This window comes from Colias eurytheme, chromosome 16 (assembly GCF_061535395.1).
Source record: "Colias eurytheme isolate Ceu_HAF_F1 chromosome 16, ilColEury1 Martin Lab GWU primary, whole genome shotgun sequence".
Classification (NCBI taxonomy): Eukaryota; Metazoa; Arthropoda; class Insecta; order Lepidoptera; family Pieridae; genus Colias; species Colias eurytheme.
Window position 1 is genome coordinate 4,752,629 of NC_142995.1, and position 27,988 is coordinate 4,780,616.

Consider the following 27,988-nt stretch of genomic DNA (forward strand, 5'->3'; position numbering starts at 1 on the left):
TTAGTAATAATACAAATGCAATTTCACAGCTTGCAGATAACATTCCAGTACTTATTTATATCACTTTTAAAATGGCACAAACTAAAATACAAAATAATATTGAAAAAATCACGTAATAAAATTCACACATAACCATCATTGCAATTATCATAAAATAACATTTTTTTAGATGGATCTGGTTTTTTCTAGATATAATTGATGTACATTTATTTAACTACTAGCGGTCCGCCCCGGCTTCGCCCGTGGTACATATTTACGTTTTCTCTACATAAAAACCATCCTCGTACTTCAAGGAATATAATAAAAAAAGAATTATCGAAATCGGTTCAGCTGTTCTCGAGTTATGCGCTTAGGTCAACACATTTTGCGATTCATTTTTATATATAAGAAAGATAAATATTAATTTGTCACATTACAAAGTTTTTTTTGGTTTTTCTATGTTTTGTTTTTTTTTTCATTATGTTTTAAATCAATTATCTATATCTTCTTATATATAAAAATGAATCGCAAAATGTGTTGGTAAGCGCATAACTCGAGAACGGCTGAACCGATTTCGATAATTCTTTTTTTATTATATTCCTTGAAGTACGAGGATGGTTTTAATGTAGAGAAAAGATGTGTTTTTTGTACCACGGGCGAAGCCGGGGCGGACCGCTAGTCTATAATATAAAAATGAATCGCAAAATGTGTTGGTAAGCGCATAACTCGAGAACGGCTGAACCGATTTCGATAATTCTTTTTTTATTATATTCCTTGAAGTACGAGGATGGTTTTTATGTAGAGAAAACGTAAATATGTACCACGGGCGAAGCCGGGGCGGACTGCTAGTATATAATAAAACTAAGTCGATAAAATGTGCGTGCCGATAAAACTTAAAAAGGAGTCCCGACACGATAAAGGGACTTATGTGGTGCTTTATCCCCCCTCGAACAAGAAAGTTCCCGTTTTAATCTAAAGGGCATGTTTTTAAAGATATAAGGGACTTTCCGACCATTCAACTTGGAACTTGTGTGTCTCCATAGTTGTGAGCCATTGCAGCATGTGTAGTAGTGGCGCGAAATTTAAAATTCCAATTTCAATAAAATCTTAAATTTAAATTTTGTGTATTTAGACGTCATTATTTAAGGTGATGAATTAATTTTTCTAACATTTACGGCCCTTTTTAAACCTTCGTAATTTTTATATTATTAAAGTTGTCGTGATGAAAATTCTTGACAAGAAAGTTCAATAGTAACACAATACGTCTACCGTTTTAGAAACATGATTCCATGATATTTTCTCGATAGAAAAAAAATACAAAGTTCTCATTGTTATTTTTTTATAATCTCTGGCATCTTCAAAATAACAAACGTAAAGTTACGACTTTTTGGATATTAACTATAAAATATACAACCTATACGTCTACCGATTTAGAATTTTGTAATATGCGATGGTTTTGAAATAAACAAGAAATACTTGAAATTAGCGCGCGACCAGCCAATATAGCGAGAGCCGCCCTGTACCTTCCTACCCCGATCGCTGCACGAGTCATTCCCGCTACGGCCGTCACACGGGGAACTTGTGTCGCTCGCGCAATCGTAAAAAAGGGTGACAACACGATAAGACAAAATGAGACAAATGGGGACAATAAAGAAAATAAGAAGAAGAAACATAAAGGTTGGAGGAAAAAGAATGCTTACAATTGGAACAAATTAATGAAGTAAGTTGGTTTTATTTTAAATTTGATGATAATTGTATTATAGACGATGTTTGATATGTACCCCTGTTTTAAGTACATAACGAATGTGTAAGATTTTTTCATTTATAGCATAGATAATCTTTTCAGAAATCCGGAATCCAGAAGGAAAATAAACCCACTGATTGTTCACAATGTGAACCCACTCCTTCGTAAGTACCTTTATTCAGTCAAAAATGTATGTTATCAACGTTCTACTGGTTTTATCGCATGATTCCATTTTTAGCAAAAAGCAACAAAGTGCAAAGAAATAAAAAATCATGGTGAACTTAGTGGAAGCATGGCGGACATAATATGGAACAGGAGCTCATTGGAGTAGTATTATATTTAAAAAAAATACGAAATAATTTCAAGAATTACATTTCTTAGAAGGTGGTAGATAAGTATGTTGTATAAAGAATTTGATGTTGATATTTATTTCATTTATACTTACTACACCTGTGCGGGAAATTGCTTAGTAATAAAACAGGTTTATATTCATATTTACATAGTAATGTGAGTTTTCATTTCGAAAAATTTTGTGTAAGTATATTAAATTGAGTTCCTGGGTGATCTGGAAACACAATTGGGCCCGGAAGATGGCGCTGCAGTCACTCCTCCTAATGACATGAACCGATTTGGATGAATATTTGTGTGCACATTTCATTTTTGTGGGATGATTGGTTGATTCGCTTTCACATTAGCTAATATTATGTATTTTTGTTGTTAGAAAGTAAACTTAATTTAATGTTTATAATACATTATTATTGGTATAAATAAGCCAGTGTTCGTCTCACATTGCTGTACCTGTCTACCTACCCTACCAGGGCCTAACTTTGTTCTGGCTATTTTATTTTGATTATTTGTAATGAATAATTACAATTATAATAGAGTGCAAAAAATAAATACATGCGTCAATATATTTTGTGTTTTTTTTTTTAAAAATTTTTTTATTTAAAAAAATATCATTCCGACCGCGGCTTTGCCCGCGTGGAATTAGGTTATATCGTGAATCCTGTTTTATCCCACAGAAGTGTTCAGTTCGGATAAAAAGTATCCTATGTGTAAATCCAGGCAATTAGCTATATTTTATCAAAATTGGTAATGTAGTCTTGACGTGATTAAGTAACAACTAACAAAAAAATATACAAATTAACATCCAAAGTTTCGCATCAGTTTTACTGTATTAGTGATATCTTCCACTCTTGACTTTGACTGAGAAGAATTAGGGTTTATAACTTCTTTCAGAAATAGTACCTTTCATTTCTGGGCATGATGTAATATCTACGTCAGCATCAAATTCTATCTAAATCAATTCAGTAGTCCGCGTTATTGAGTACCATTTCATTTTTTCAGAGTAACAATATTTTTTGTTATTTTAAAGATTATTTATAACCTGTATTATTTTGTAATAAAGTAAACATTACGAAATAATAATAATTATTAATAATGTCTAAGTAGTTGTTGGAAAGAAGATTATTTGTTTATAAGCAAGAAAATAAAACCAATAAATCAACAATTGAATAAATGTATAACAATATTATAACTGTATGACGACTCCATACATGTTTGTCCCGAGTCGGCCAGCGGCAGCGCGGCGAGTATGCAAGAATGACTTCGCGCACACCGGCGTTCGCGATAGCGAGCTATTAGACTCCGCCCACCAAGCAGTGGATTTTTTTTTGTGTATCGTCTTAACGTATATTTTGGAGTTAAAGCGACATAATTTTAGTTTTCAAAATTAGTTCTCTAAATATTTAAAAATTTAGGTTTTTAAATTTCGTGCCTATACTACATACGCTACCGCTACAGAAGCTAGAAAGTTCCCGTTTTAATCTAAAGGGTGTGTTTCTAAAGATATAAGGTACTTTCCAACCCTACATAGTGGCGCCATCTGTTATCGAATATTTAAACTTCATTCAGGACAACGATTGTTTGGGTTGAATTTCCAAAAGCGTTGCGAGCAATTGAAGCATGTGTAGTAGTGACATGAAATTTAAAATTCCAATTATTTCAATAAAGTCTTAAATTTAATTTGTTGCTATAATAAAGTTATTAAATTTTGTGTATTTATACGTCATAAGCTAACTTATATTTTGGAGTTAAAGCGACATAAAATTAGTTATCGAAATTAGTTCTCAAAACATTAAAAAATTTAGGTTTTTAAATTTCGCGCTTTTACTACAAATGCTACCGCTATAGAACCTTTTATTATGGCGGACGATAATGACCAGAATACTCTAGAAGGTGTGAGAGAGAAAATATTTTCAAATTTTCTCGAATATTCTAGAGCCTAGCTCGATGAAGTGTCTCTGAATATATAAGAGCCCGGTGTCGCTCACCAGAGTTAGTTTAATTTGAACAGCGAAAAACTTCCCCACTGAATTTCTAAACTCTTTACAAGTACCAGGAATGCCATTACACTGCCTTCGTCTGAAAATTGGAACTCCAATCATACTACTCAGAAATCTCAACTCCCCAAAATTATGTAATGGAACTAGAATGATCGTAAAACAGCTATCGAATAATATCATTGAAGCTGAACTTATTTCTGGAAAGACCAAAGGACAGACAGTATTTATACCTAGAATACCTCTGATCTCTTCGGAATTGCCATTTCAATTTAAAAGACTGCAGTTTCCAATAAAATTAGCCTTTAGTTTTACAATTAACAAAGTGCAAGGACAAACTTTAAAATAATGTTGTGGCATTAACCTCAAAGAATCCTGCTTCTCTCACGGTCAGCTATATTATGTAGCTTGCTCAAGAGTAGGAAATCCGAAAAAATTATGTATACACATATTATACTCCGGACAATAAAATGAAAAATGTTGTTTATAAACAAGTATTGTAAATAATGAGAAAACGTTTTCAATAAACTTTTTTTTTACTTTTTACGTCATAGTTTATTTTTTTACTTCGACTCTACCACGTCATCTCATATCAACTCCCGGGCGAAGCCGGGTTTTTTAGCTAGTTTATTCTATAAATACTATCATTATTTGGGGCAATAATTTACTGGCAATTCATTAGATACAATCAAATACAATTAATTAAAAAATACCTAAGAGATTCTTATGAACATTTTAGTCTAAATTTAAAATTCTTGTAATATTTGTATACGTAGTATATTATTATTAGTCTGTGGTAAGTAATATTAATTTTAAATTCGATTTTGTTAAATAAAACTTAAAATGAGTTTTGATCAGATTTCAACTGATCTACCTGTAAAACAAGCCTTCTGTTAGCTTCAATTAGTGCATTTTGGTTTTGAACCAATGTATCTATTTGATAGCTCATATTCACCAACTGCTTTTCAAGATACAGCTTTTGCTTTGTTAGTTCCATCATGGTGTTTAGGAAATACATTCTATTATCATCAGCAACATATGATAATGATAGTTTAATGAAATCCTTTAGCTCTTCAACAGTCTTATTATCTATACCTACGGGTTGTAAGTTTGCTTGCCTTATGTTAGTATTTGAGGTTCTTCCATCATCTGGTACTCCATTGATGACTATGGGTGATGGAAAAATAATATTATCAACACCTCGACTGCTCAATGGTGTGGAAGCTTTATTTATATTCTTCTCAGCATCTAGTTGGCGATACCTCAACTCAATTTTATCACTCTTTCTGAAGTGTTCAGGGGATTTGTTGAATTCATCTTCAAAGTCGACATTTGATTTATCATCCAAACCCATCATAACAAGGAAGGAATCCTCTTTATTGTCACTGGTGGATCTCTTCACCTCACTTCCTTGAGCATCAAGACTGACTTTAGGAGGTGTGTTGTTAACATAAAACAAATCTGAGTTCCTACTTCGAACGGGAGACTGCACTTTCATTGGACTATTGCATTCAACTCTTTCATTAATACTCAATTCTGTTGATAATGTTTTCTTTCTGTGTGGTTGGAAAGCCACTTTCCTCACTTCTTCATGACCTTTTAATATTTTAGATGGCATGGTCAGATCTCTCAAATCATAAATAATAACATAGCCATTTTTTGTACCAAGTGCAACATGATTTTCAGTATTTATCGCCAGTGATGTTAGTGCATATGAAGTTTTTATTGTAGACACTACATTTTGTTGTCTTGTATCATAAACATGCATAACTTTGTCATATCCAGATGACAGCATAACGTCCCTATTGATGAGGGAAAATGTAAAATCACTGACAGGAGATGCATGTATGTTCTCAAACAGTGCTTTATCCTTATTTGTAGTTATATCTCTTAATATTACATGTCCTTCATCCGTAGCCAGACCTAAGGATGATCTGGACTCATGATGGAACTTCATTGCAGAAATACTTTTAGAGCAATTAAGTTTAACAGTACAAACTGGTATATTGGAGACAAGGCCATAAATAACTGTATCTCCATTTTGCATTGATGCAGCTAGACTTGTATTTTTAGAATTGTAACTTATAATATTGACACAAGATGGTGTGGGTGGTGTAGGGAAGGCTTTTGTAACTCCTTTATTTTTTGTATCCCATATCATGACTTCACCATTCTTTGTGCCAATAGCAACATTACGGTGACCGTCTCTGTGGAAACTTGCTGACCAAGAATCTTTGACTGGTATGTGTTGTAAGCTACGCACTTCATGCTCAGCTGGAGTTAGTACTTCTACAAGGCCTTTGGAGTTTACCTAAAATAAAAAATAAGTTTATATTTTATCATAATTCATAGTAAGATTTGTGCCATTTACATATTAAGATTGCAATCAAGTTAGTAATTGTGTTAGTTGTAACGAAAGACAGTCGTTCCACGATTTTCTGAAATTTTATAATTATTTAATGATTTATCTCACTGTTGTTATGCACAGAAATTGGATTTTGGTTCATTTAGATTCGAATTATGCAACTGAGCTTTACCAGTGCGATCTAAAATTACCTGTAATAAATATTTACTATCGTCACTCCAAGAAACATCTCGTAGAACACCGTCGTAACATTTGTAGGACTTTTTCAAATCATAACTGTTTGCATCATAAAGCAAAAGTTGCGAACTCGCTGACGATAAATACATTTTTTTGTTATTCTTATTAGATCATGGATATAATTGATGTATTTCCTTAAGTATTATGAGCTAAAGGTAACGATTTATTTATAATTTTAAATGTTTATTTCACTTTCTTCTTCTCTTATAATAATGGCTCCACCCAGCTCCACCCAAGGCTCCACCCATGCTCCACCCAATAAACGACGACATTGAAGTCTGAAGAAACCTCAGAGGTTAATTGCTCCGAGCCTCAGAGCCTCAGAGGAATAAACCCTCAGAGCAATAAACCTACGTTTAATTTTGACAGTTCCAATTACTTATTACAGAGAATAATGCGAAAGTGGCGCACAATGCCGAGTTATGTTAAAATATTTACGGTTATTTTACAGGTAAATTAGCTTGGAGAAATTTTTGCATATGTAGTGGTGTGTATATTACTCAGATCTTAGAGCGCGTTTCCACTATATCGTTCTGGCCTATACAAAAATGTTTCGATATCCTAACATTACTATTTAATTTTATACTTATTCCTAGCAACACTTTTGTTTTCAATAAAAACAAGTTTTTATTTGAAAGAAAATGGTTTTGACTTTATAAAAAAAATATATCATTCAATTTCACGTCCTTGAGCAAACGACAAGGCGACTACCGTGAAACAATAAAATATCGTGTCCATAATAATTTGTTTCATAATTAATATTTGACCATAATAATTACGAAACAAAACAAATAAATAAATCGTCACTTGATAGTGGAAAGTGGAAACACGCACAAAACCAGAATAAACCAGTTTACGCTGTCCGCTGGTGCCACGTGCAGTCGTTTGGTACCGTGAACATAAAGCACACATTTCATTCAAAAATTATAATTATTACGTATAGACCGGGAGATATTGACACAAAATTTCGAGTCATTTGTAACAGGATGGCGGTTCTACAGGGGTCTTAGTACGCAATGACAAAAGAAATAGTTTGGAAAATCCAAAAGTGCACGCCTCATAATTTTTTTTTAATAATTATTTATTAATTATTATTTTTGTTTATTTAATAACAATTAAACCACATCGAATCAGACCCTGAAAAATGAAAGGGTTCTATTCCTGAGCATACTCAAGCGTAAGAGAAAAAAAAAGACTCGATTAGTAAAGTATTTGGGTCGCTATCGTGTTAACAAGAAAATCCTCCGCACATACAGACACACGGACGTCCAAGACAGAACTTTTTTAAACTGCTTTTTAACTAGTTTAAATAACAAAAATGACATCAAAAATATCATGAATGTAAAAATAGTGTTTTTTCTTAATATGTGTGTGTATGTATTATCTTACAAGTGCAATGTATGATACATAAAGACATTTTAAGTTTGAAAAATCAGATGTTTTGCGCGAAGTGACAGTAGTACCCACCTCAACGCTTCGCTTATGAGGCGTGCAAAACGATGGTGTGAACACTGGTACCGGCGGCTTAGTCGCGTAGGCGTTAGTTGAACTCGTCGGAAAAATAGCGAAAGTCAAACGATTTGTAACACAAAAATTTTAGAATTTACCGATAGCCCATAAAAAAGAAGTAGGCGGTAGTGTCATGCCATACTTTTCCGGTGTGACTTACAGCCCGCCATACCGACGCGAATGTGTTGATTAAAAAAAAAAACAATTCAACCATTTGTACCAGGCTAACTTTTGCACAGGTAACCATCGTCGTGCAGCTATTTACGAAAATCGCCATGCCATACTTTTCGGACGATTCCAAATGGTCGCCATACCGCCGAAAATCTGCAAAAATTTTTTTTTTCGCCAAACTTTTTGTACCAGTATTGCATTTGGATTTTTGGAGAGTATTTGATAAAATGTGACCATTATTATATTTACCATACTTCTAGTAGGGGGAAAAAGTGCTGCCATACTTAAAAAATTAATTTAGTATTAATTTATATAAGTGAAGATTTCCACCACCTAGATCTTTGAAATTTTGTATTTATATTCGTTGAACCTCAAACTTACAGGAAAAATTAGTGCCATACTGTTACTAATCGTTCAAAATACGAATAAAATCTTACAATAAAAAAAAATCTTTAACACATTCGCCACCTCCCACAGCTATGGCATTATCACACTTCTATTTATAATCATTCAGGAGTTGTTGAAAAAAAAATTTAGGGTGGTACAAATGGTTCGGCGAAAAAAAAATTTGCAGATTTTCGGCGGTATGGCGACCATTTGGAATCGTCCGAAAAGTATGGCATGGCGATTTTCGTAAATGGCTGCACGACGATGGTTACCTGTGCAAAAGTTAGCCTGGTACAAATGGTTGAATTGTTTTTTTTTTAAATCAACACATTCGCGTCGGTATGGCGGGCTGTAAGTCACACCGGAAAAGTATGGCATGACACTACCGCCTACTTCTTTTTTATGGGCTATCGGTAAATTCTAAAATTTTTGTGTTACAAATTGTTTGACTTCGCTATTTTTCCGACGAGTTCGACTAACGCCTACGCGACTAAGCCGCCGGTACCAGCGTTCACACCATCGTTTTTCTTTTTGTCATTGCGTACTAAGACCCCTGTAGAACCGCCATCCTGTTACAAATGACTCGAAATTTTGTGTCAATATCTCCCGGTCTAGTTAATGTAAAAGTTATACGTATGTTAAATGTGCAAATATTAAAATAAAGTCTTCATCTTTTTCAGAGGAGAAACACATATAGTTTAATTTAAAATCCCTTATATATATAAAATAAAAACTAAAAATAAAATGTTGTTTTATTTTATTTGCTGACCATACACTACTACAAACGCAAAAATTTCTCCAAGCTAATTTACCTGTAAGTAATTTGGATTTTGATTGTTTCATTAAGGGTGCTATAACAGATTTTTAACAAAAACCGCTATTTTACGGTACAATTTTAACTCAAAGCACTTACACGTGAGAACAAAGTAATATCTTAATTTAAAGATAATATATTCAGTTCTACGATCATCTTATAAAAATTGTACGACGTCATACAAAATTGTCGCTGAAATACGATTTTCCCAGCACAATGATGGCATAAAATGCAAAAAAATGGGGTCTAAACCGGTACACTTTTAAGAAAATTAAAAGCCTAATCTATCTTCTTACCTATAAATTATTGAGGGATATATAGTCCTTTATAGATTGTGATAATTTTTTTGTATCTAAATCAAAATTTTATTTCAATTATAAGCTAAATTAAAAATACTTGTCGATTTCTTCATACATTTTGCTCTCGCGGGTCGTCAGACCGCGCTCAGAAGCGCTCTTGGAAGGACGGGTGTATCGCTCCTCGTCCCAAAAATAAAAACGAATTAGAAAAAGATTATTGTGCGTATAGTGTCGTTTTCGTGATTTGAAATATTTGATACTTTATAAGAGTAAACTGTATAAGTTTCATATTCCAGTTATTTGTAATTTAAAATTATGTTTTAAAAATTATGTTGACTGAGATCCTCTTTTTTTATGGGTTGTTGAACGGATTGGTGGGGTAAAGCAATTTGACAAAACTTAAATCCAAAATGGCGCCGACGAAAATTTGCCATCTTTTCGTCATGGGTGTCATTTTCATGGTTTTTGGGGTAGCTATTAACCAATATGAGGTCAAAAATAAAATCCAAGATGGCGCCGACGAAAATTTTACATCTTTTCGTCATGGGTGTCATTTTCATGGTTTTTGGGGTAGCTATTAACCAATATGAGGTCAAAAATAAAATCCAAGATGGCGCCGACGAAAATTTTACATCTTTTCATCATGGGTGTCATTTTCATGGTTTTTGGGGTAGCTATTAACTAATATGAGGTCAAAACTAAAATCCAAGATGGCGCCGACGAAAATTTTACATCTTTTCGTCATGGGTGTCATTTTCATGGTTTTTGGGGTAGCTATTAACCAATATGAGGTCAAAAATAAAATCCAAGATGGCGCTGACGAAAATTTTACATCTTTTCATCATGGGTGTCATTTTCATGGTTTTTGGGGTAGCTATTAACTAATATGAGGTCAAAACTATAATCCAAGATGGGGCCGACGAAAATTTTACATCTTTTCGTCATGGGTGTCATTTTCATGGTTTTTGGGGTAGCTATTAACCAATATGAGGTCAAAAATAAAATCCAAGATGGCGCCGGTGAAAATTTGACATCTTTTCGTCATGGGTGTCATTTTCATGGTTTTTGGGGTAGCTATTAACTAATATGAGGTCAAAACTAAAATCCAAGATGGCGCCGGTGTAAATTTGACATCTTTTCGTCATGGGTGTCATTTTCATGGTTTTTGGGGTAGCTATTAACTAATATGAGGTCAAAAATAAAATCCAAGATGGCGCCGACTTCATCCATTCGCCATCTTGGATTTTAGTTTTGACCTCATATTTGTTAAGAGCTACTCCAAAACCTTGAAAATGACACCCATGACGAAAAGATGTAAAATTTTCGTCGGCGCCATCTTGGATTTTAGTTTTGACCTCATATTGGTTAATAGCTACCCCAAAAACTACCCACACTTGCAAATGTGTTTGCTACGTAGGAAAAGTTCAGATTTAAGAGTATCCTAGGTAATGTGTTATGTGACGAATACATATAATTTATTTCATTCCGACTATTTTTCGGAATAACATACATTTACTAAGAATTGTATACAATGCCGGATTTAATACAGTGCCGGTAACATCATAATATGTATGATAATAATTCTACATTTCTTAAAAAGCTTTGATATTGTATATGTCACGGCTAAAGGTAGGTGAGAACATAAACTTAAGATTAGCCGGCTAAACTTAGGTTTATTTTCGACGAGGTGTTAATGTTAGTTTGTTCTATCTTTAGCCGGCTAAACTTAAGTGTAACCGCAGGCCCGTGGCTAAAAATGTCGGGGTGGGTAGATTTGGTTAGCGCCGGGCCGGTGGAGGGCTTGAGGGGCCCGCACAGTGCCAGAAAACACTCGCCCTGTTCCTTACATGTATTATAGTAACCAAATCTACCCACCCCGACTCAGGGCAGAAAGCTGGTGGCTAGGTTAGGTTAGGTTAGAACTCTTAAGACCCGCACGAGCCGAGCGAGCGCAGCGAGCGTGCTGCGGCAGCAGCCGGCGAAGTGCCAGAAAACACTCGCCCTGTTCCTTACATGTATTATAGTAACCAAATCTACCCACCCCGACATTTTTAGCCACGGGCCTGCGGTTACACTTAAGTTTAGCCGGCTAAAGATAGAACAAACTAACATTAACACCTCGTCGAAAATAAACCTAAGTTTAGCCGGCTAATCTTAAGTTTATGTTCTCACCTACCTTTAGCCGTAACATATACAATTCATAGATTATTATTCAATAAAATAATGATGTAAAATAGTCACACTTTTTTAAGTTGTTTGAATATACTAACATACTTATTAGGATCGTACCTACTAATAAAAGTAACAAAATGAATTTTTAAAGTTCCTAGTAATCTTCTGGAATCAATTTCAATAAAAATACATAATATCAAAAATTAAAAATAATATCAAGTATGAAGATGGTCTATAAAATGGAATGCGCTATGTTTACGTGAGCGTGATATTGCCGCGAACAAAGTTACGTCGTTAGATACCTAAATTTGAGTAACGCAGATTTGTGACAGCGTCCTTAATAAATTTTTCAATGTTTGTACCTTCATCCATACTTATATTTATTTTTTTAACACAATTTGAATTAACTTTGATTATTTCGAAAAACTACAATGAAACGAAAGCTTTAAATTTTTTTCCAATAATTAATAATTACTAACGACAAATCGATTGCACGCATCAATTCACGCGCATTACTTTTAAGAGTGCTCGATTGTGCGAAGCGTTGCTATAGTTGGAACCACAGACATATATCAAGATAGACTAAGCGAGTGTATGTACTTCCCGTGTCCAAACTAAGATTATGAAACTTACTTGACGCTGGCCTACACTCAGTCCGCGCTCGCAGTTCGCCAAGGAAAGACGTGAAGCTGAATAAAGTAAAATGCCGAATTGCGCCGTTATAAACTGTAGAAACTCCACAGCTGTGAGTGGCCGAGTTAGCAGAGATGTTTCCTTCCACCGGTAAGTAATTTTCTAATCAGAATATGCACTATTTATTTTAAAATCAAATAAAGAATATCTGTGGAAAACGATCGTGACAAACACGGATACCAAATCATACGAAATGATTCGGAATACATTGCGGCTTTTACTTGGCACGGTAAAGATCGCGTCGTATGATAACAAGCAATGAATAGCGTCTTCTCATTTTTCTGTTCTCATTTTTCTGTCCAATTTTGTGGTTAGTGATGTTCATTTGGTGCAACAGTTCTCGATTCTAATCGATTTTATAATCGAACAGAAAAATGATAATTTGAAGGAGCAATTTTTCAGAAAAAAAGGCATAGATTTTTTTTGTCATTTAATACGACTTGACCTAGAACTTTTAAGTATTTTAATACAAAGGTACTAAAAATAAATATTATGACATGGACGCCATTAGTTAAAGTGTCATCTTGGGAGTTTTTTAAGAAAACTCCTTATTGTTTAGACTATGTTTGTTTTTTCAGTTTTCCAAGTAACCCGAACATAAAAGAAAAATGGATCGATGCAACGGGACATAAAGATTGATTGATTGACAGTTTCATTACTTTCTTTTGATGGCCTCTCTAGTACGTAGTACATGGTAACTCAATGGGCTTATGTAAGAAAAAGCTAAAACACATTAGTTTACTTGTTAGAATATTAAAAGGTTTATAACTTTATTTTATCATTCCTCTGTCTATGGTAATTATCATTTTTCTGTCTTGAATCGATTTAGTAATCGATTACGATTCATTTATTTAACTACCTCAGACATAGATCTAGTTTGATCTGATTTCTTTCGATTTACTTCGATGGGATAGGACGATACTAGAATCGCCGCGCGAGTGGCGTCCTAATCGATTAAGCGTAAAATGAAATTACCATCACTAAAAAGCGCTCGTGACGTCATAACGCGTCAAGGTCAGTACAAAAAATATGACACGCTTGGTTTTCATACAGATCGCGGTACTTGCGTTGTCTACTTAATATATACATGTCTGTGGTTGGAACATTCAACGTTAGCATCATGCCGCATAATGCGCTCTAGTGCTGTAATTGGTAAACACGGATAAACACACTACAGATTACATTATATATTTTTTAAATTAATAAATGTTTATTTTATGATTAACTCTAATGGAAGAGACAACCTAATTGAATGTAATTTTTTTAATCGAATTAGTTCAATAAAATAATATGTTATTTTATTTCATTTACTTCAGGTACTAGAAATTATTTTAAATAGCAGTCACAAGAAGCTTATATCCTTCTTATAATATCTAACTAGCTGGTGCCCGCAGCTTCGCCTGCGTGGAAAAGATAAATTTTCATGGTACAAACTTTCATCCCCTATTTGATCCCCTTGGGGGATGAATTTTCTAAAATCCTTTCTTAGGGGACGCCTACGTTATAACATCTACCTGCATGCCAAATTTCAGCCCGATACGTCCAGTGGTTTGCGGCTGTGCGTTGATAGATCACTATATCAGTCACCTTTGAGTTTTATATATATAGATACACTGGAGATTGCACTATGACCATTAACTTGTAACAAGAAAATATGACGTTGAATGACGCCTGTATGTTTTTTTATCCCTTTCACACTTAACTTGGCAAGTTGGTGTGAAAGGGATAAAAAAACATACAGGCGTCATTCAACGTCATATTTTCTTGTTACAAGTTAATGTTCATACTGAAATCTCCAGTGTATTAGATACTGTGAAGCCATGCATGCAACATGCATGAATTGCACAGATGAATTGCATGAGGATGTGAGTGAATGTCAATTCAGTTCTGACAAGTCATAAACTCGGGCGCACACGTTCGTTTTCCTGATCAGGAATTCAGATTCGAAATGCTCTACAATTATACAAAGTGTGCCATGCTTACAACCAAAGTATTCCAAAAGACACACAACTCAGTTTAATAAAATCCCCACCTTTGCACTACTCAAACTGGATTCCTGATCTGACCCAAGCTGATTAGCTGGTAACAAGTCGTGTGCGCCAGGGCTTATCCTATCGTATCGTCTATCTATGGTATAGGTAAACCAGAATCTGATGGCAATTAGGGAAATCAAAATTTGGAGTGTGCAACCCTAGGGAAAATGGACTGAACGATCTTGATACTGCGTATTTTTTATTTTGTCCTCAATAATATCATTAGTCACTTTACACAAGTGGATAATTATACTGTATTTAATAATGAGATATCCACGTAATATTATGTAGACCTACTTATTACATGTATAATATTATAACATATCACTTTTCTAAAGGTAATACATAATATTATGTATTTACACATATGTACCTACATTTGAATATATATATATCATTATGGCATGTGAAAATATGGATGAAATGATAATGCAGATCAAAACTTATTTACTACATTTAACGATTTTTTTATAAAATAAAACAATAATAAAATAAAATCATGTTTATTTTCGTAAGTATTGACACATTATAAAATTGACTTGTACACCTTGGACTTGACAAATAGCCGAATTGGAAACTCCTGTAATAAGTTTTCATAAAATTATATTTTAATCAACAAACAATATTATAGTTACCTATTTGTAATATTTTTAATTTAAAGTATCAAAACGGCTAAGTCCAATTTAGCAATAAAATCTTTCACGCGCTTTAAAATTGAAATTTGTGATGTGTTTGACCCTTCTTCATCGAATATTTTTCTATACACATTGTAAACAACACCTCTTGCTTGTGATCGCAGCGGTTTTATCGACATTTCGAAGATTTTGAAGACAAAATCCTAAAAATTAATCATCAACGCAAATAATTTTGTCATTCAATTTGATAGTTGTCAAATAAAGTTGCCACATGAAAATCTTTTATTTTTTAAATATAAATATGCCATCAGATTCTGGTAGACCTATATCGAAGTCTATGGTCTTGATAAATTTAAAAAAATACGCAAACTGTCAATTATCATGTTGACGTCAGTTGACGTTATTTTGAATTACAATTTACAAACAACACCAAATCACGATTTTTAGTTTGGAAGGTGTTAAGTGTTTTAATTTAAATATTGTATTTATTTTAAACTGTGTTTCGATGCAACTATAACAACAATCTATTGTTCAGTTTTAATATGACCGCAAATCGTGTTGTTAATGACCCACTAGCTTGTAAATATAAAGAAAAAGAATGAATGAAATTTACAACTGAAGCTTAACTGGATAAATATTTTTATGTTATCATTTTATTTCAGTAATTTACAACGAAAATCAATGGCGTTTAAATAGAGTGTCGCCTTTACACAATTTACAGTACAACGAAGTAAAACTGAAACAATATGCCACAAAAATAAAACAAACTCTTGTTAGTTCTATTTCTGCAAACTCTGCCATTAAGTTTAAAGTATTATTTGAAGATTTGCCCTCACTCAAATACTCTGAAGAAGACTCAAATGGTTTAATGGTATGGGTGTATTTTTGTTTTTCAATAAATCTTTTATACATAGGTATAATAATTGTTTATCATGTAGATTAGAATAAAGATGTGATAGTCGCCTGTTAATTCTATTAACTATATTGAATATTAATTAAAATATACAAAAGAATCAAGCATATAATAACTATTTAAAATCACATAAACTAAAAGAAGAAGAGACTGTTTAATGGTACGGGAGCCAGGTGCAAATTTGGTTAATTATTTCCTCTCAAGAGATAATTCGTCAGACGCCTCAGAGTATAGTATTATAAAGCCTCGTGAACGTCAGCTGGCGCTCGGTTGGGGGGGTGAGCGGTTGTAGCTTCCCACGCACGTAGGAAAAAAAATACATTCATTCATTCATTTCCTCTCAGCTAAAAATTTGTCAAATTGAAGCTAACCCAATATCTCAACGAAAAAAAATAATCAGCTGGTTACAACATGGTGTATTATACGTCAGCTGGTATCTCGAACATGAAAGTTAAATTTAAAGAAAAATTTATTTTCCGTGATTTCCTCTCAAACAAAAATTTACCTGATGATAGCTTATATGTTACTGTGGATAAATATATAGGTCAGCTGGCTGTATCTTGGTGGAAAAACCGTCAGCTGATACGGGAGGCTACAACCGCTCTTCCCCCCAACCGAGCTCCAGCTGACGTTCACGAGGCTTCATAATACTATACTTTAATGCATTTTACTAATTACCGCTTGAGAGGAACTTGGTCATAAAATCTGTTCCTGGCTCCCGTACCATAACCTCTGTAAAAATATACATATGTTCCATACCTACTAATTTATTTTCCTTTGGAAAACATTACATTTTCATAGAGGTATTACTTGATTTTCAGATAACAGTATCATCCCAGGATGTATCAAAGACAAAGGTTGTTTACTCAGCAATATTATTATCTTGGGGGGTGAGCATAGTAATAAATGATGCTACACATTTACCATACCTACTGGAACGAGGGGAGCAGAAAGTTGGTCAAGCTGTGAAGAATTCATTACAAAATATATTTGACTGCAACATAAAACAATACAATTTTACACAGGTAAGTTAGGTTTCTTCTACAGTGTGAATATTCACTACCTAGACACATTTTAATAAGTTTGCATATTTTTCTCAAAATAATGAGGCCTTTGATATTCAATTTTAAAGAGGAGTAATGTATTTTGAGCCATTATTATGAAGCTTTTAGATATTTTAATTGGATACATATTATGTAAATTACTTGAAAACAAAATGAAACAGTAAAATAATGATATTTCTTTTTTAATTCCAGTATCAACTTCTACAATTTGGTTTTAATTTTGTTGAAAATGACACATCAAGAAGCACGGATCCTTTTATATTAGGTTACAAAACACCACAGATAGATTTTAAGGATAAAATGTCTCTAACACTTGAAGTTGGCGATGTGCATGTTATTTGGAATGGGTAATTATTATTTTAATTAAAAATTAATCTTGTAAAAGAGTTCAATTTTTATTTTATTGAAGCAATCAATCAAGGAATTAAGTATTAACTTTTATGATTAGTTATTAAATTGTTATTTATTATGACTTTAAAACTGTACATGCTTCTTTTCAATCACAGAACAGTAAAAACATATAGAAGTGCTGTAATGTCTAATTAGTATGAAAACCAGTGTCGCCAAAACCACACATTTAAACCGATAGTTATACAGTACACTACAAGTAAACTATGCCTTTGATTGGACAGCTTAATTTGAGTAAAAACTGACTTAGGTTATAAATTCAGCATTTCAATATGTACCCTAACGCACCATGTTACGGTTTATTTTAGTATAACATCCCTAGGTATATTAGCTGTTTTGTTTCTCATTGCACAGAAATTCCAAATTCGAAAACATTCAGCTACTCCACAACAGAGGGCGTTAGTTTTCGATAGATATAAATTTGAAACGCAACACATAGAGATAAGGTTGAAATTTGTGTCACTCAACATTAATGACATTAACTTGATATTTATCTGATGCTATGCTCTGAGGGATGTCAGCCTTGTTATCGATAATTCACAAATAAATATTTTTTGTGTATTTTTTTTTCTTTCTTTTATATGAGTATAGTATAATGCGTCACATTTTGGAGTATGTTTATTACTACTAAGTACGTCTTTTTATATTATTATTATTAAATAAAAAACGGAATAGAATAGTATAAATCTATATTTACAAAATACAAACAGAAAATATGCATTAAGTATTTTAAATCTTGGAACTGCTGTAGGTTTGATGTATCGGTGGCCTTTGTTAGACCGCTTAGTACTGTTCGGCATCCAGTTAGCTCGTCACGTTGCATTTATCCATTTCTCTTTTAAATTAGCCTCTTTGGTAAATCTATAAATAAATTAGACAAATGAAAGCTAAGGAAAAATAAAATAAAATTTAATATTTATAATGTTTGTCTTTTCTAAAGTATCAATACTGTCGATATGCACCACAAGCATCACTAAAGCGAAATTCGTTTGTTTATTGCAATAATATTCCAGAAAGTCTTGTTTGCTGTTCAATCTATAATAGTACTAATTTCTTATGGATTAAGGTTCATTTTGACTAGATATTTGTATACAATTTTGACAAATTACGACAAGCGAAGTTATAACATAAAATATAATTAAAATAAATTAAAATAAGACTTACCGACGGTATGAAATGCCTTCATTGCTGATATTATTTCGTCTGCTATCATTTTTGCACTCTTTATACCGAACAACACGTCCTAATTAATGAATAAATATGGAAAAAAGGTTTGACAGCTGACAACCGACTCGAATATTTTTCTGCGCACAACTGAGAGCAAGTTAGGTGATCTAAACTTATCATTGACACGTGGGCCACGCCCACATCACACTTCTATCTACTTTACTGTTCTGTGTTTTCAATACATGTTTATTGTTTTCAGAATAAAAGATGAGGTTAACAAAGAATCAGAATTAGTCCCGTTGGCATATCAGATCTTGCAAAATCAAATTTATTATATGGTGACATTAGATATTACTGTGTTTGACCTTTGTGAAGTGATTCTCCCCAAAGCAGAAGTGAAAAACAATGGAATTGTCAAGATGAAGACACCTGAAATAATTAATGCAGTTTTCACAGTATTGAACACAATTACAGAAAATTTTATACCATAAGTTACCAAAATAATAAATAAAAAACAAATATACATTTTCAACATTTATTTCATGAATTATGCTTTACAAATATGTCGCACATTGTAACCTTATAAAATATTACTACATCATTATAATGTGCTAAACTTAAAAATAACATAATTTTCATGTCTTCAATTACTATGCAAGCAGTCCTTTTAATACAATGTTAGTCCTTACAAGATATTGACATTAACAACAATTTCTTGTGCTATAATTGTTTTTTAAATCAAAAATCATTATTTAAACGTTTAGAATTGAGATATTCTAAGTCTTTGATATTGTAAAACTTGTTCTCGGGTAATATTAAATCAATTATCAATAGTTGCATGTAAAAATAAAACTTAACTTGAAAATAAAGTATATCTAAAATAAAATTTGCTAGGAAGTGTTAGAAACTTATTTGTACAGATTATAAATAAATATTTCTCTATGTCCAAACAAATAAGTTGATATCCTCCGTTTAACTCTGTTATATATTATTAAAACTTATAAAAATCTTTTAAGAATAGCATAATAATATGAAGAAATTACAATTCTGAATAATCAGATGCATTTTGAAAGAGAAGAAGTTTATTAAGTTGTACATTCCTGCTTCATATAAATGCGTCATTGCACAAAATGAATAACATGAAAGTATTTCAATATACACAAAAGCTTTTAATGAAACATCAAACACATACAAACTACATTACATTTTCCACCTGGTCCAATCGCAAGTTGCCTCCTTAGTAATTATAATAGTTAGTAAGAATATGAATGGATCTTATTTCTAATGATTGAAGAATTTGAGAAGTTAACTTTACTGCCACACTTAACAAATAAGGATACTAGTTTTTTTTTCGTTATAGTTGTAAAAGAATTATTAGAAATCGACCTGCTTATCATAATGGCCAGAATATTGAATGTTCAGAATTCAGATATTTCTTTATGGAAATTCACACTAAATCATAGATGGTTCTTATCTTCGACGAAATTAGTTTTTCAGTAGAATTATAGTTAGTGAATTTCCTATTGAGTAGGTATTGACCATAACAGATAGCAGTTCAGTTGTTAGTCAATAGAAACATACCAATACTAGAGCATAGGCAAAGAAACTCATCAGAGAAAGATTACAACAATTTCTTACTCATAATATGTAGTATGTACCATTACTGTTGTGTGTCCTAAATTTAAGAGACCATTTTTTTTCGTGGTACCTATTTCATTTTTGGAAACATTCCTATGCTATAAGTATTGTACAAAACCATTATAATAAGCAGTAAACTGCTTGTCATTTTCCATATGCCGTATATACAATAACATATCACCGGAAGGTTAATAAATTATTGTACATACAAACACATCTATACTTCTTAATAGGTATTTATAATAATACCTGTAGAATATTTTTACATAAAACACTAGATATAGGCTTACCAGAGCCCGCACTAGGTACAGTAGACGCAACCTATTGTAGCATATAAAATAATATTGTATAATCCGGCATGCAGTAAGTTCCATATCCGATTTCGTTGCACACAGCTGTACCTTTCCTATAAACCGATAAATAATGTTTAAGTAGATGCAATTTTTTATAACAATACATTCTATGATTCTAGTACGACTGTGGTTGTACATTTAGTAATGATAAGAAAAGAAGACATGGTGGTAACCAAAATAACATTTATTCTTTTTAATTTTTATCCAAATAATATTATATACATTCTGATATGACAAAATTATTAGTGAATGTGAGTGAACACGCGCGCAAGATTCCCTGTAAATACTGCTATGGACAGCGATACTTTGACTGTGTTTATGTGCGTGCGCTCTTTTATCTAAACAGTTTTATAGAAAATATCTGTGTGTGCGCGCTTCCATCTGTAAACTGTTCTATATGGATACCTGTAGATGTGTGTGTGTGCATGCGCGCGCCCGTAACTGTAAAATCGTAAATACTTATCGTATTATACGTATCTAATAATTGTTGTTCTACGGATACCTGCGTGTGTTTGTGTGTGTGTGTTTACTCACCTCGTGAGCCCTCTCAGTGTGTGCAGCGCAGCACCTAACAGCAGCCGCCGCCGGCCGCGCCGCCCGCGCCCGCGCCCCCCGCGCCCGCGCCGCCCGCCGTCGAGTGCTGTGGGCCTATCTTGATGCCGTTCGCCTGAACGATAACGTTTATTATTAATTTCGTATTAATTAGCTCATGAACTTTGAATATATCGAATGGGAAATTAATTTTAAATACCTAGTTGAACAAATTAATGACTTATGTAGTCAATATGCTCAATCAGGCTTTCACAATGATACTTTCATCCGATATACTTATTTATATTATTCAGTTTTTGTATACAAGCCGTTTGTAACTTAGAAGTGAGAATCAAGTTTTCATGGATCAAAGTCTCCACTTTTGAAAAATAATTTTCGTTTAGGATTAAGATTAAGATAGGGTGTCGCGTCGTAAGAATGTATGGACTATGTTTTGTACTTTATCACGCGAAAACCACTGAACTATCTACTTGCTTTTGGCTGCGGGTGAAGTCGTGAAAGGAACCTAGTAGACCGGACTCTCAGTGGAGTTTCGTTTGCAAAAATCGCGGACCTAAATCTGACTTCTGATATATATTGTATAGATCCCAGACATCCTATAGACAGATGTTGCCAACCAGTTTTGTGGTCCCCCTGCCTGCACCCCGGTAATTAAATATGGCATACAAAGAAAAAAATAAAAATTTCCAAAACATGCCGTGTGGGATATCAAATGAAAGAGCTTATTGAGTAGATCACGAATATATAGCATACTATATACATTTCTTACACTTTCTCTAAGATTTTTTAGAAAATTTACGAAAATGGTCCATTTTTGATTTAACTTTAAACCACTATAGATTGAAAACTCATGAATATATTTTTTAAATTATTATTTTAAATAATTAACAATAGTCCATTGTTTACGATTCAATATTTCGTACAGTGAAATAGTTGCATGGGGGAGTGGGGGGAGCATTCAAAGATGGCGAGTATATTTTCAAGTTCATATAGTATATAGTTATTTTCATCAAATCCACCACATAGCTCACTTATATTATATTACGAACTATTGAATCATAAACAATGGACTGTTGTTAATTATTTAAAATAATAATTTAAAAATATATTCATGAGTTTTCAATCTATAGTGGTTTAAAGTTAACTCAAAAATGGACCATTTTCGTAAATTTTCTAAAAAATCTTAGAGAAAGTGTAAGAAATGTATATAGTATGCTATATATTCGTGATCTACTCAATAAGCTCTTTCATTTGATACCCCACACGGCATGTTTTGGAAATTTTTATTTTTTTCTTTGTATGCCATATTTAATTACCGGGGTGCGGGCAGGGGGACCACAAAACTGGTTGGCAACATCTGTCTATAGGATATCTGGGATCTATACAATATATATCAGAAGTCAGATTTAGGTCCGCGATTTTTGCAAACGAACATCTCCTTGGAGCCTGCTCTATAGTGGTAGTGAGGTAATTCATATGATAAGTACAGTCCATGGTACAACTAAAAATATAAGTACCTACTTAGGTTACTTATAAGAGAAGAATGTTTGTAAAGGTACTGTTTATTTTTATACTCGTGAGATTATGATATCATAAAGGGCAAATTCATTGCGTTTTCCTTCTCACTATGTCAACAAGCTATAATAAGCGGTCTTTGACATTTATTCTACTTGAATAAAGTAACCTGAATGTAATATAAATACGAATTCTTATGAGGCTATTCATTTTAGGTACCTATATAACAAAAACAGGCTTTTAAAGTATTTCATTTTAAGCTCATCCGTCCTACTCAAGACGCTATAATTAACATTTTCCTTGTACATATTATATTTATAGTACACTAGCTTTCCGCCCGCGGCTTCGCCCGCATTTTCAAAGATAAACCCGCATAGTTCCCGTTCCCGTGGGATTTCTGGGATAAAACCTATCCTATGTGTTAATCCAAGTTACCCTCTATATGTGTGCTAAAATTCATTGTAATCGGTTCAGTAGTTTTTGCGTGAAAGAGTAACAAACATCCATACAAACTTTCACATTTATAATATTAATAGGATTTACACATTCGTATTCGCTATCTGCCTCATTCGACACAAACATTCGTATAGAATTGTCATCGCGAACCACTGTTCACACATTCGTAAGCACATAAGTTCATATTCGCCCTTCATCTTAATTCTTAAGTCCTAACTCACCTTCGATTACGTCCGCAATTTCAAGACGAATAGCGAGTGCACTGTTTACATAATATGCGTGTTCATTATTCACCTCGCTATTCGGACGAATGTGCCAATTCATCATTAGGTTCTCTACGCTCTACGCGTGATTATTTCGTTTAGAAAGATATTTAACTTTTTTTTTCAACGAATTTTAAACAGGTCTATTCTATTTTATGCAAATTGCTACCGCTATTGAAATAATTTCTTCTATAAAGTTAAACCATACAACCGCGATAGACAAATTAATTATGCAGTAACCAGAGTCCAGACGCCTACGTCATTTAATTAGGTATGTAAATAGTTGAAAGTAGATAAAGCTACACGGAGCAGTAAATTAAGCTGTTTCTAAGTGACAAATCTATACTTATATACAAGAAAGTCTTATTAGTTAAGTACATCACCAACGGATAACATTTAAAAATATTTAAATTAACATGTATATTAATAATTATTTAAAATACATACCTAGTACGTTTGTATTTCGTTTATACATAAAAATTGGTATCAAAATATAGAAATAAACACTATCCCTGTAGAGTCAAATATGATTGCTATGTCAGGTTTTATCATTTGTCGATAGGATTAAGAGCTAGATTACCATTCATTCAATATAGCCTACAGGTGCATATTTCTAACGTCGATCGATAGAAATATTCGACTGAAACTAAAAATTCTAAAATAATTTATAAATAATTTGGAAAATCCAAAAGTGCACGCCTCATAATTTTTTTTAATAAATATTTATTAATTATTATTTTTGTTTATTTAATAACAATTAAACCACATCGAATCAGACCCTGAAAAATGAAAGGGTTCTATTCCTGAGCATACTCAAGCGTAAGAGAAAAAAAAAGACTCGATTAGAAAAGTATTTCGGTCGCTATCGTGTTAACAAGAAAAAGGATCCGCACATACAGACACACGGACGTCCAAGACAGTACTTTTTTAAACTGTTTTTTAACTAGTTTAAATAACAAAAATGACATCAAAAATATCATGAACGTTAAAAATAGTGTTTTTTCTTAATATGTGTGTGTATGTATTATCTTACAAGTGCAATGTATGATACATAAAGACATTTTAAGTTTGAAAAATCAGATGTTTTGCGCGAAGTGACAGTAGTACCCACCTCAACGCTTCGCTTATGAGGCGTGCAATAATGAAATCAAACTTCCGACCCTTATATATTTTAAAAATAATTATGTTGCCACTGCACCAATTATCAGCTAAGTAATACAGTTTTCTTTACGAAATAACTTCGTAAATCAAGGTTGATCTAATGAATAGAAATAATTTTTTGTTAAAATTTAAATAGAAATAAAAAACGTTACAGTCTCTATGAAGGATTTAATTTAACTTCAACTTCAAGTGTGCCAAAAATGCTGAGTCAATGTCCTATAATATATTAAGGAAAGAATAATACAATATCAATATTTATTCCATTATCAGAACAAACAGCTGATAATAAAGAATGACGAGGGTTAGAGACCAATAATAATTGTTCCGTTCATTCTCGTATTGGAAAAACTAGTCATAAAAGTGAATCATTACAGATGTGGGTATTTATTATCTACATAATTTGGTACTTCAAGCACCTATTTAAACATACAGAAGGTTAAAAGAAATCTGTGTTAAAACGAAAAAATAGATAAAAAAAATTGTTTATCGACTTAAAAATTTAAATCAAACTTGAAAAATAAATTCTTTATATTGCACTTCATGGATACGAAACTCTATTACTAAAACTTTCTCTGTATGTCTTAAGAACCCTGTTAGCTAAACTAGATAAAAAATGAAAATTTTTAACAAGCTATAATAAATTATTAAGTTCGCGTCCCAATGCACGAAACCCTTTGAGCGAGCCCAACTCGCGCTTATCTTGTTTATTTACATTACCTTTTAAAATATTTGTGAGAAGTATATCACTTACCTCATTGTTGATATCGAAGACACCTTCCTGTATTTTCTCGTAGATCTCTTTGGCTGTGTTGATGAAGGCCTCCTCCACGTTAGCGGCGGTCTTGGCCGACGTTTCCATAAACACGAGTCCATGTTCACGGGCGAACGCTTCGCCCTCTTCCTTCTTGACTTCGCGTCGCGATTCGAGGTCGCTACAAAGTGTATTGAAATATAACGACCCAGTCAAACTGACTAAAAAATGACTGGCCGGTTGGCTTGGTTGGTAGTGGCCCTGCCTTCCAAGCCAGAGGTTGTGGGTTCGATCCCCACCGGGGGCAAATATTTGTGTGATGAACATAGATGTTTGCTCTGTGTCTGGGTGTTAATTAGCTATATAAGTATTTATTTCAAATATGTTTATCAGCCATCTGGTTTCCATAACACAAGCGAAAGCTTAGTATGGGATCAGATTGTGCCGTGTGTGAAAATTGTCCCGAAATATTTAAATATTTAAACTATTCACTGAGCAGAGTTATTCCTGATACAATACACAATAAACAATGATTTACACAATATAAACTTATCAATGGGTGTTGAGACAATGGTTGGAAATTGTGTAACAAAAAGAAATGTGATTTTTCTATATTGTCATCAAAGTATAACCAAATTAACAAAGAATTACATAGTTTAATATGATACTTCAACACCAACTATAAATACATAAATATGAATGTGTTTGCGTCATAATCATTATCACCATTCTGTAGTATCAAATATCTAAACTACATATGAACGGAACCCACCTTTTGTTTCCAATAAGCATGATCACCATATTAGAGTTGGAATGTTGACGTGCATCTTCGAGCCAGGTGGTGAGATGATTGAAGGTGTCCCTTCGTGTAATGTCATACACTAGTAGAGCGCCTGCCGCACCTCTGTAGTACGATCTGGTGATTGATCTGTAATAAAAAGTTTCTGTAGACTGTATTCCTTAATTATTTATCCATAATTTAGAATAATTAACCCCTTGACCACCGAGCGGCCTGATCAGGCCACGACACAATAGATTTTCTATTGTGTCTGTGATTCCGGGGGCTGAGGGATGTGTTTATTGACTATGGAGTGATATAGATACATATAACAAATAGTTATTTGTATATTCTAGTTAGAAAATTAGAATAAATGAAATTTCCTATATGAAACTAGTTAGGTCATTAGCAAATTTACATTTGAGAAAATCCAGATATTTAAAATCAAATATATATGTATAATTATACTGCATATTTTATGTTAATGAGTTCATAAAATTCAATAGACATCTTAACCCAGGTAAAGTAACTGTTATTACCTGAAAGCTTCTTGGCCAGCTGTATCCCATATTTGCAGTTTGATTTGCTTGCCATCAATTGTGATCATACGAGCACCAAATTCAACGCCAATAGTCAAATCATGGACAGGCTGGAATCTCTTGTCTGTAAACTGCAGCAATAGGCAAGACTTGCCCACACCTAGATGATAAGAAACATATTTTTATTATTTTTAATATTGTTTTATTTTTTGTGAACGCGAAAAGAGGTTTTATAAACTAAAATAAATAGTAATTTTAATGCTTTGCCCAAAATATTAATCTAATATACATATAATTACAGAGTAAACAATAACTAATATATGCTCAAGTAGATAAATTTACACATTAATGGTCTACTTGAACTTATTGGAAATGTCTTTGTTCAAGTAAATATTAGGCAATAAACAACAAAGGATGTCCTTGTAAAAACAATGTATAATTTTTATATTATAAATTATTATAAATTATTATAAGCTTTTTTCATAAGTAAAAATACATACAAATTCATATATTTATAGCCCTCGATTTTTAATTGAAGTGCATATCGAGGTGTAGGCGGAGCAATAAGCAAGCGAAAATTGACAATATCAACTGTTTTTTTCTTGTATGATATAATAACATAAAGGTATACAGCATAAGCACAACTAAAGACATTTCATGATAAAAATTAACGTGTGTTGTTGGTATACGAGTTTTAAACCAGAAAAAGGATGAAAAAATACACAGAGAACTATAGGTAAATTTCGGGAAATAAAATCAATACCTGTGTCTCCAATGATGATGTATTTAAACAAGTAAGCGTAAGCCATTTTATCTTTCCTGAGTACTTCTTCTTGAAATTCAAGCAAACTTTGAAACTTTGCTGATTGATTTAATTAATTTTCAATGAAATAAGACGCAATTTTTATAAATTCACAGCTGGATAGACCGTATTTAATATGTCATTGTGGATAAAAATTTGTATCAATTGACAAATTGTCACAGACTATACGAATTGCAGATGAATCATTTTTGTCACAATAACATCAGCTGGTAAATTAAATTATATTG

General features: G+C 32.8%; 3 protein-coding genes and 1 long non-coding RNA gene across 6 annotated transcripts; 2 read left to right on the top strand and 2 right to left on the bottom strand.

Annotated features, from left to right (window-relative positions):
- On the top strand, nt 1–19,470 carry LOC149901744 (uncharacterized). Of its 2 annotated transcripts, none has more exons than XM_090110708.1 (5): nt 1–112; nt 16,043–16,251; nt 17,115–17,318; nt 17,550–17,704; nt 19,192–19,470. In XM_090110708.1, exons 1-5 carry the CDS (start codon nt 16–18, stop codon nt 19,421–19,423), a joined length of 897 nt encoding a protein of 298 aa, XP_089966834.1. In that variant the 5' UTR covers nt 1–15; the 3' UTR covers nt 19,424–19,470. The 2 variants fall into 2 exon arrangements, with proteins under 2 accessions (XP_089966834.1, XP_089966835.1); XM_090110709.1 differs by lacking the exon at nt 1–112 and adding an exon at nt 15,820–15,959.
- On the top strand, nt 1,124–2,634 carry LOC149901745 (uncharacterized). The gene is made up of 2 exons (XR_016457625.1): nt 1,124–1,887; nt 1,962–2,634. It is a non-coding gene; the product is annotated as an uncharacterized LOC149901745 (long non-coding RNA).
- On the bottom strand, nt 4,717–6,962 carry LOC149901746 (protein NEDD1-like). 2 transcript variants are annotated; one of them, XM_090110984.1, is made up of 2 exons: nt 6,639–6,962; nt 4,717–6,376 (listed from the first exon to the last, which is right to left on the bottom strand). In XM_090110984.1, exons 1-2 carry the CDS (start codon nt 6,657–6,659, stop codon nt 4,904–4,906), a joined length of 1,494 nt encoding a protein of 497 aa, XP_089967110.1. In that variant the 5' UTR covers nt 6,660–6,962; the 3' UTR covers nt 4,717–4,903. The 2 variants fall into 2 exon arrangements, with proteins under 2 accessions (XP_089967110.1, XP_089967109.1); XM_090110983.1 differs by having other exon boundaries at nt 6,622–6,962.
- Rab2 (RAS oncogene family member Rab2) lies at nt 19,454–27,916 on the bottom strand. Its single transcript, XM_090110712.1, has 6 exons — nt 27,702–27,916; nt 26,939–27,098; nt 26,394–26,549; nt 25,622–25,802; nt 21,458–21,590; nt 19,454–20,976 (listed from the first exon to the last, which is right to left on the bottom strand). Exons 1-5 carry the CDS (start codon nt 27,745–27,747, stop codon nt 21,492–21,494), a joined length of 642 nt encoding a protein of 213 aa, XP_089966838.1. The 5' UTR covers nt 27,748–27,916; the 3' UTR covers nt 19,454–20,976; nt 21,458–21,491.
- Between the last annotated feature and the right edge of the window lie 72 nt (nt 27,917–27,988).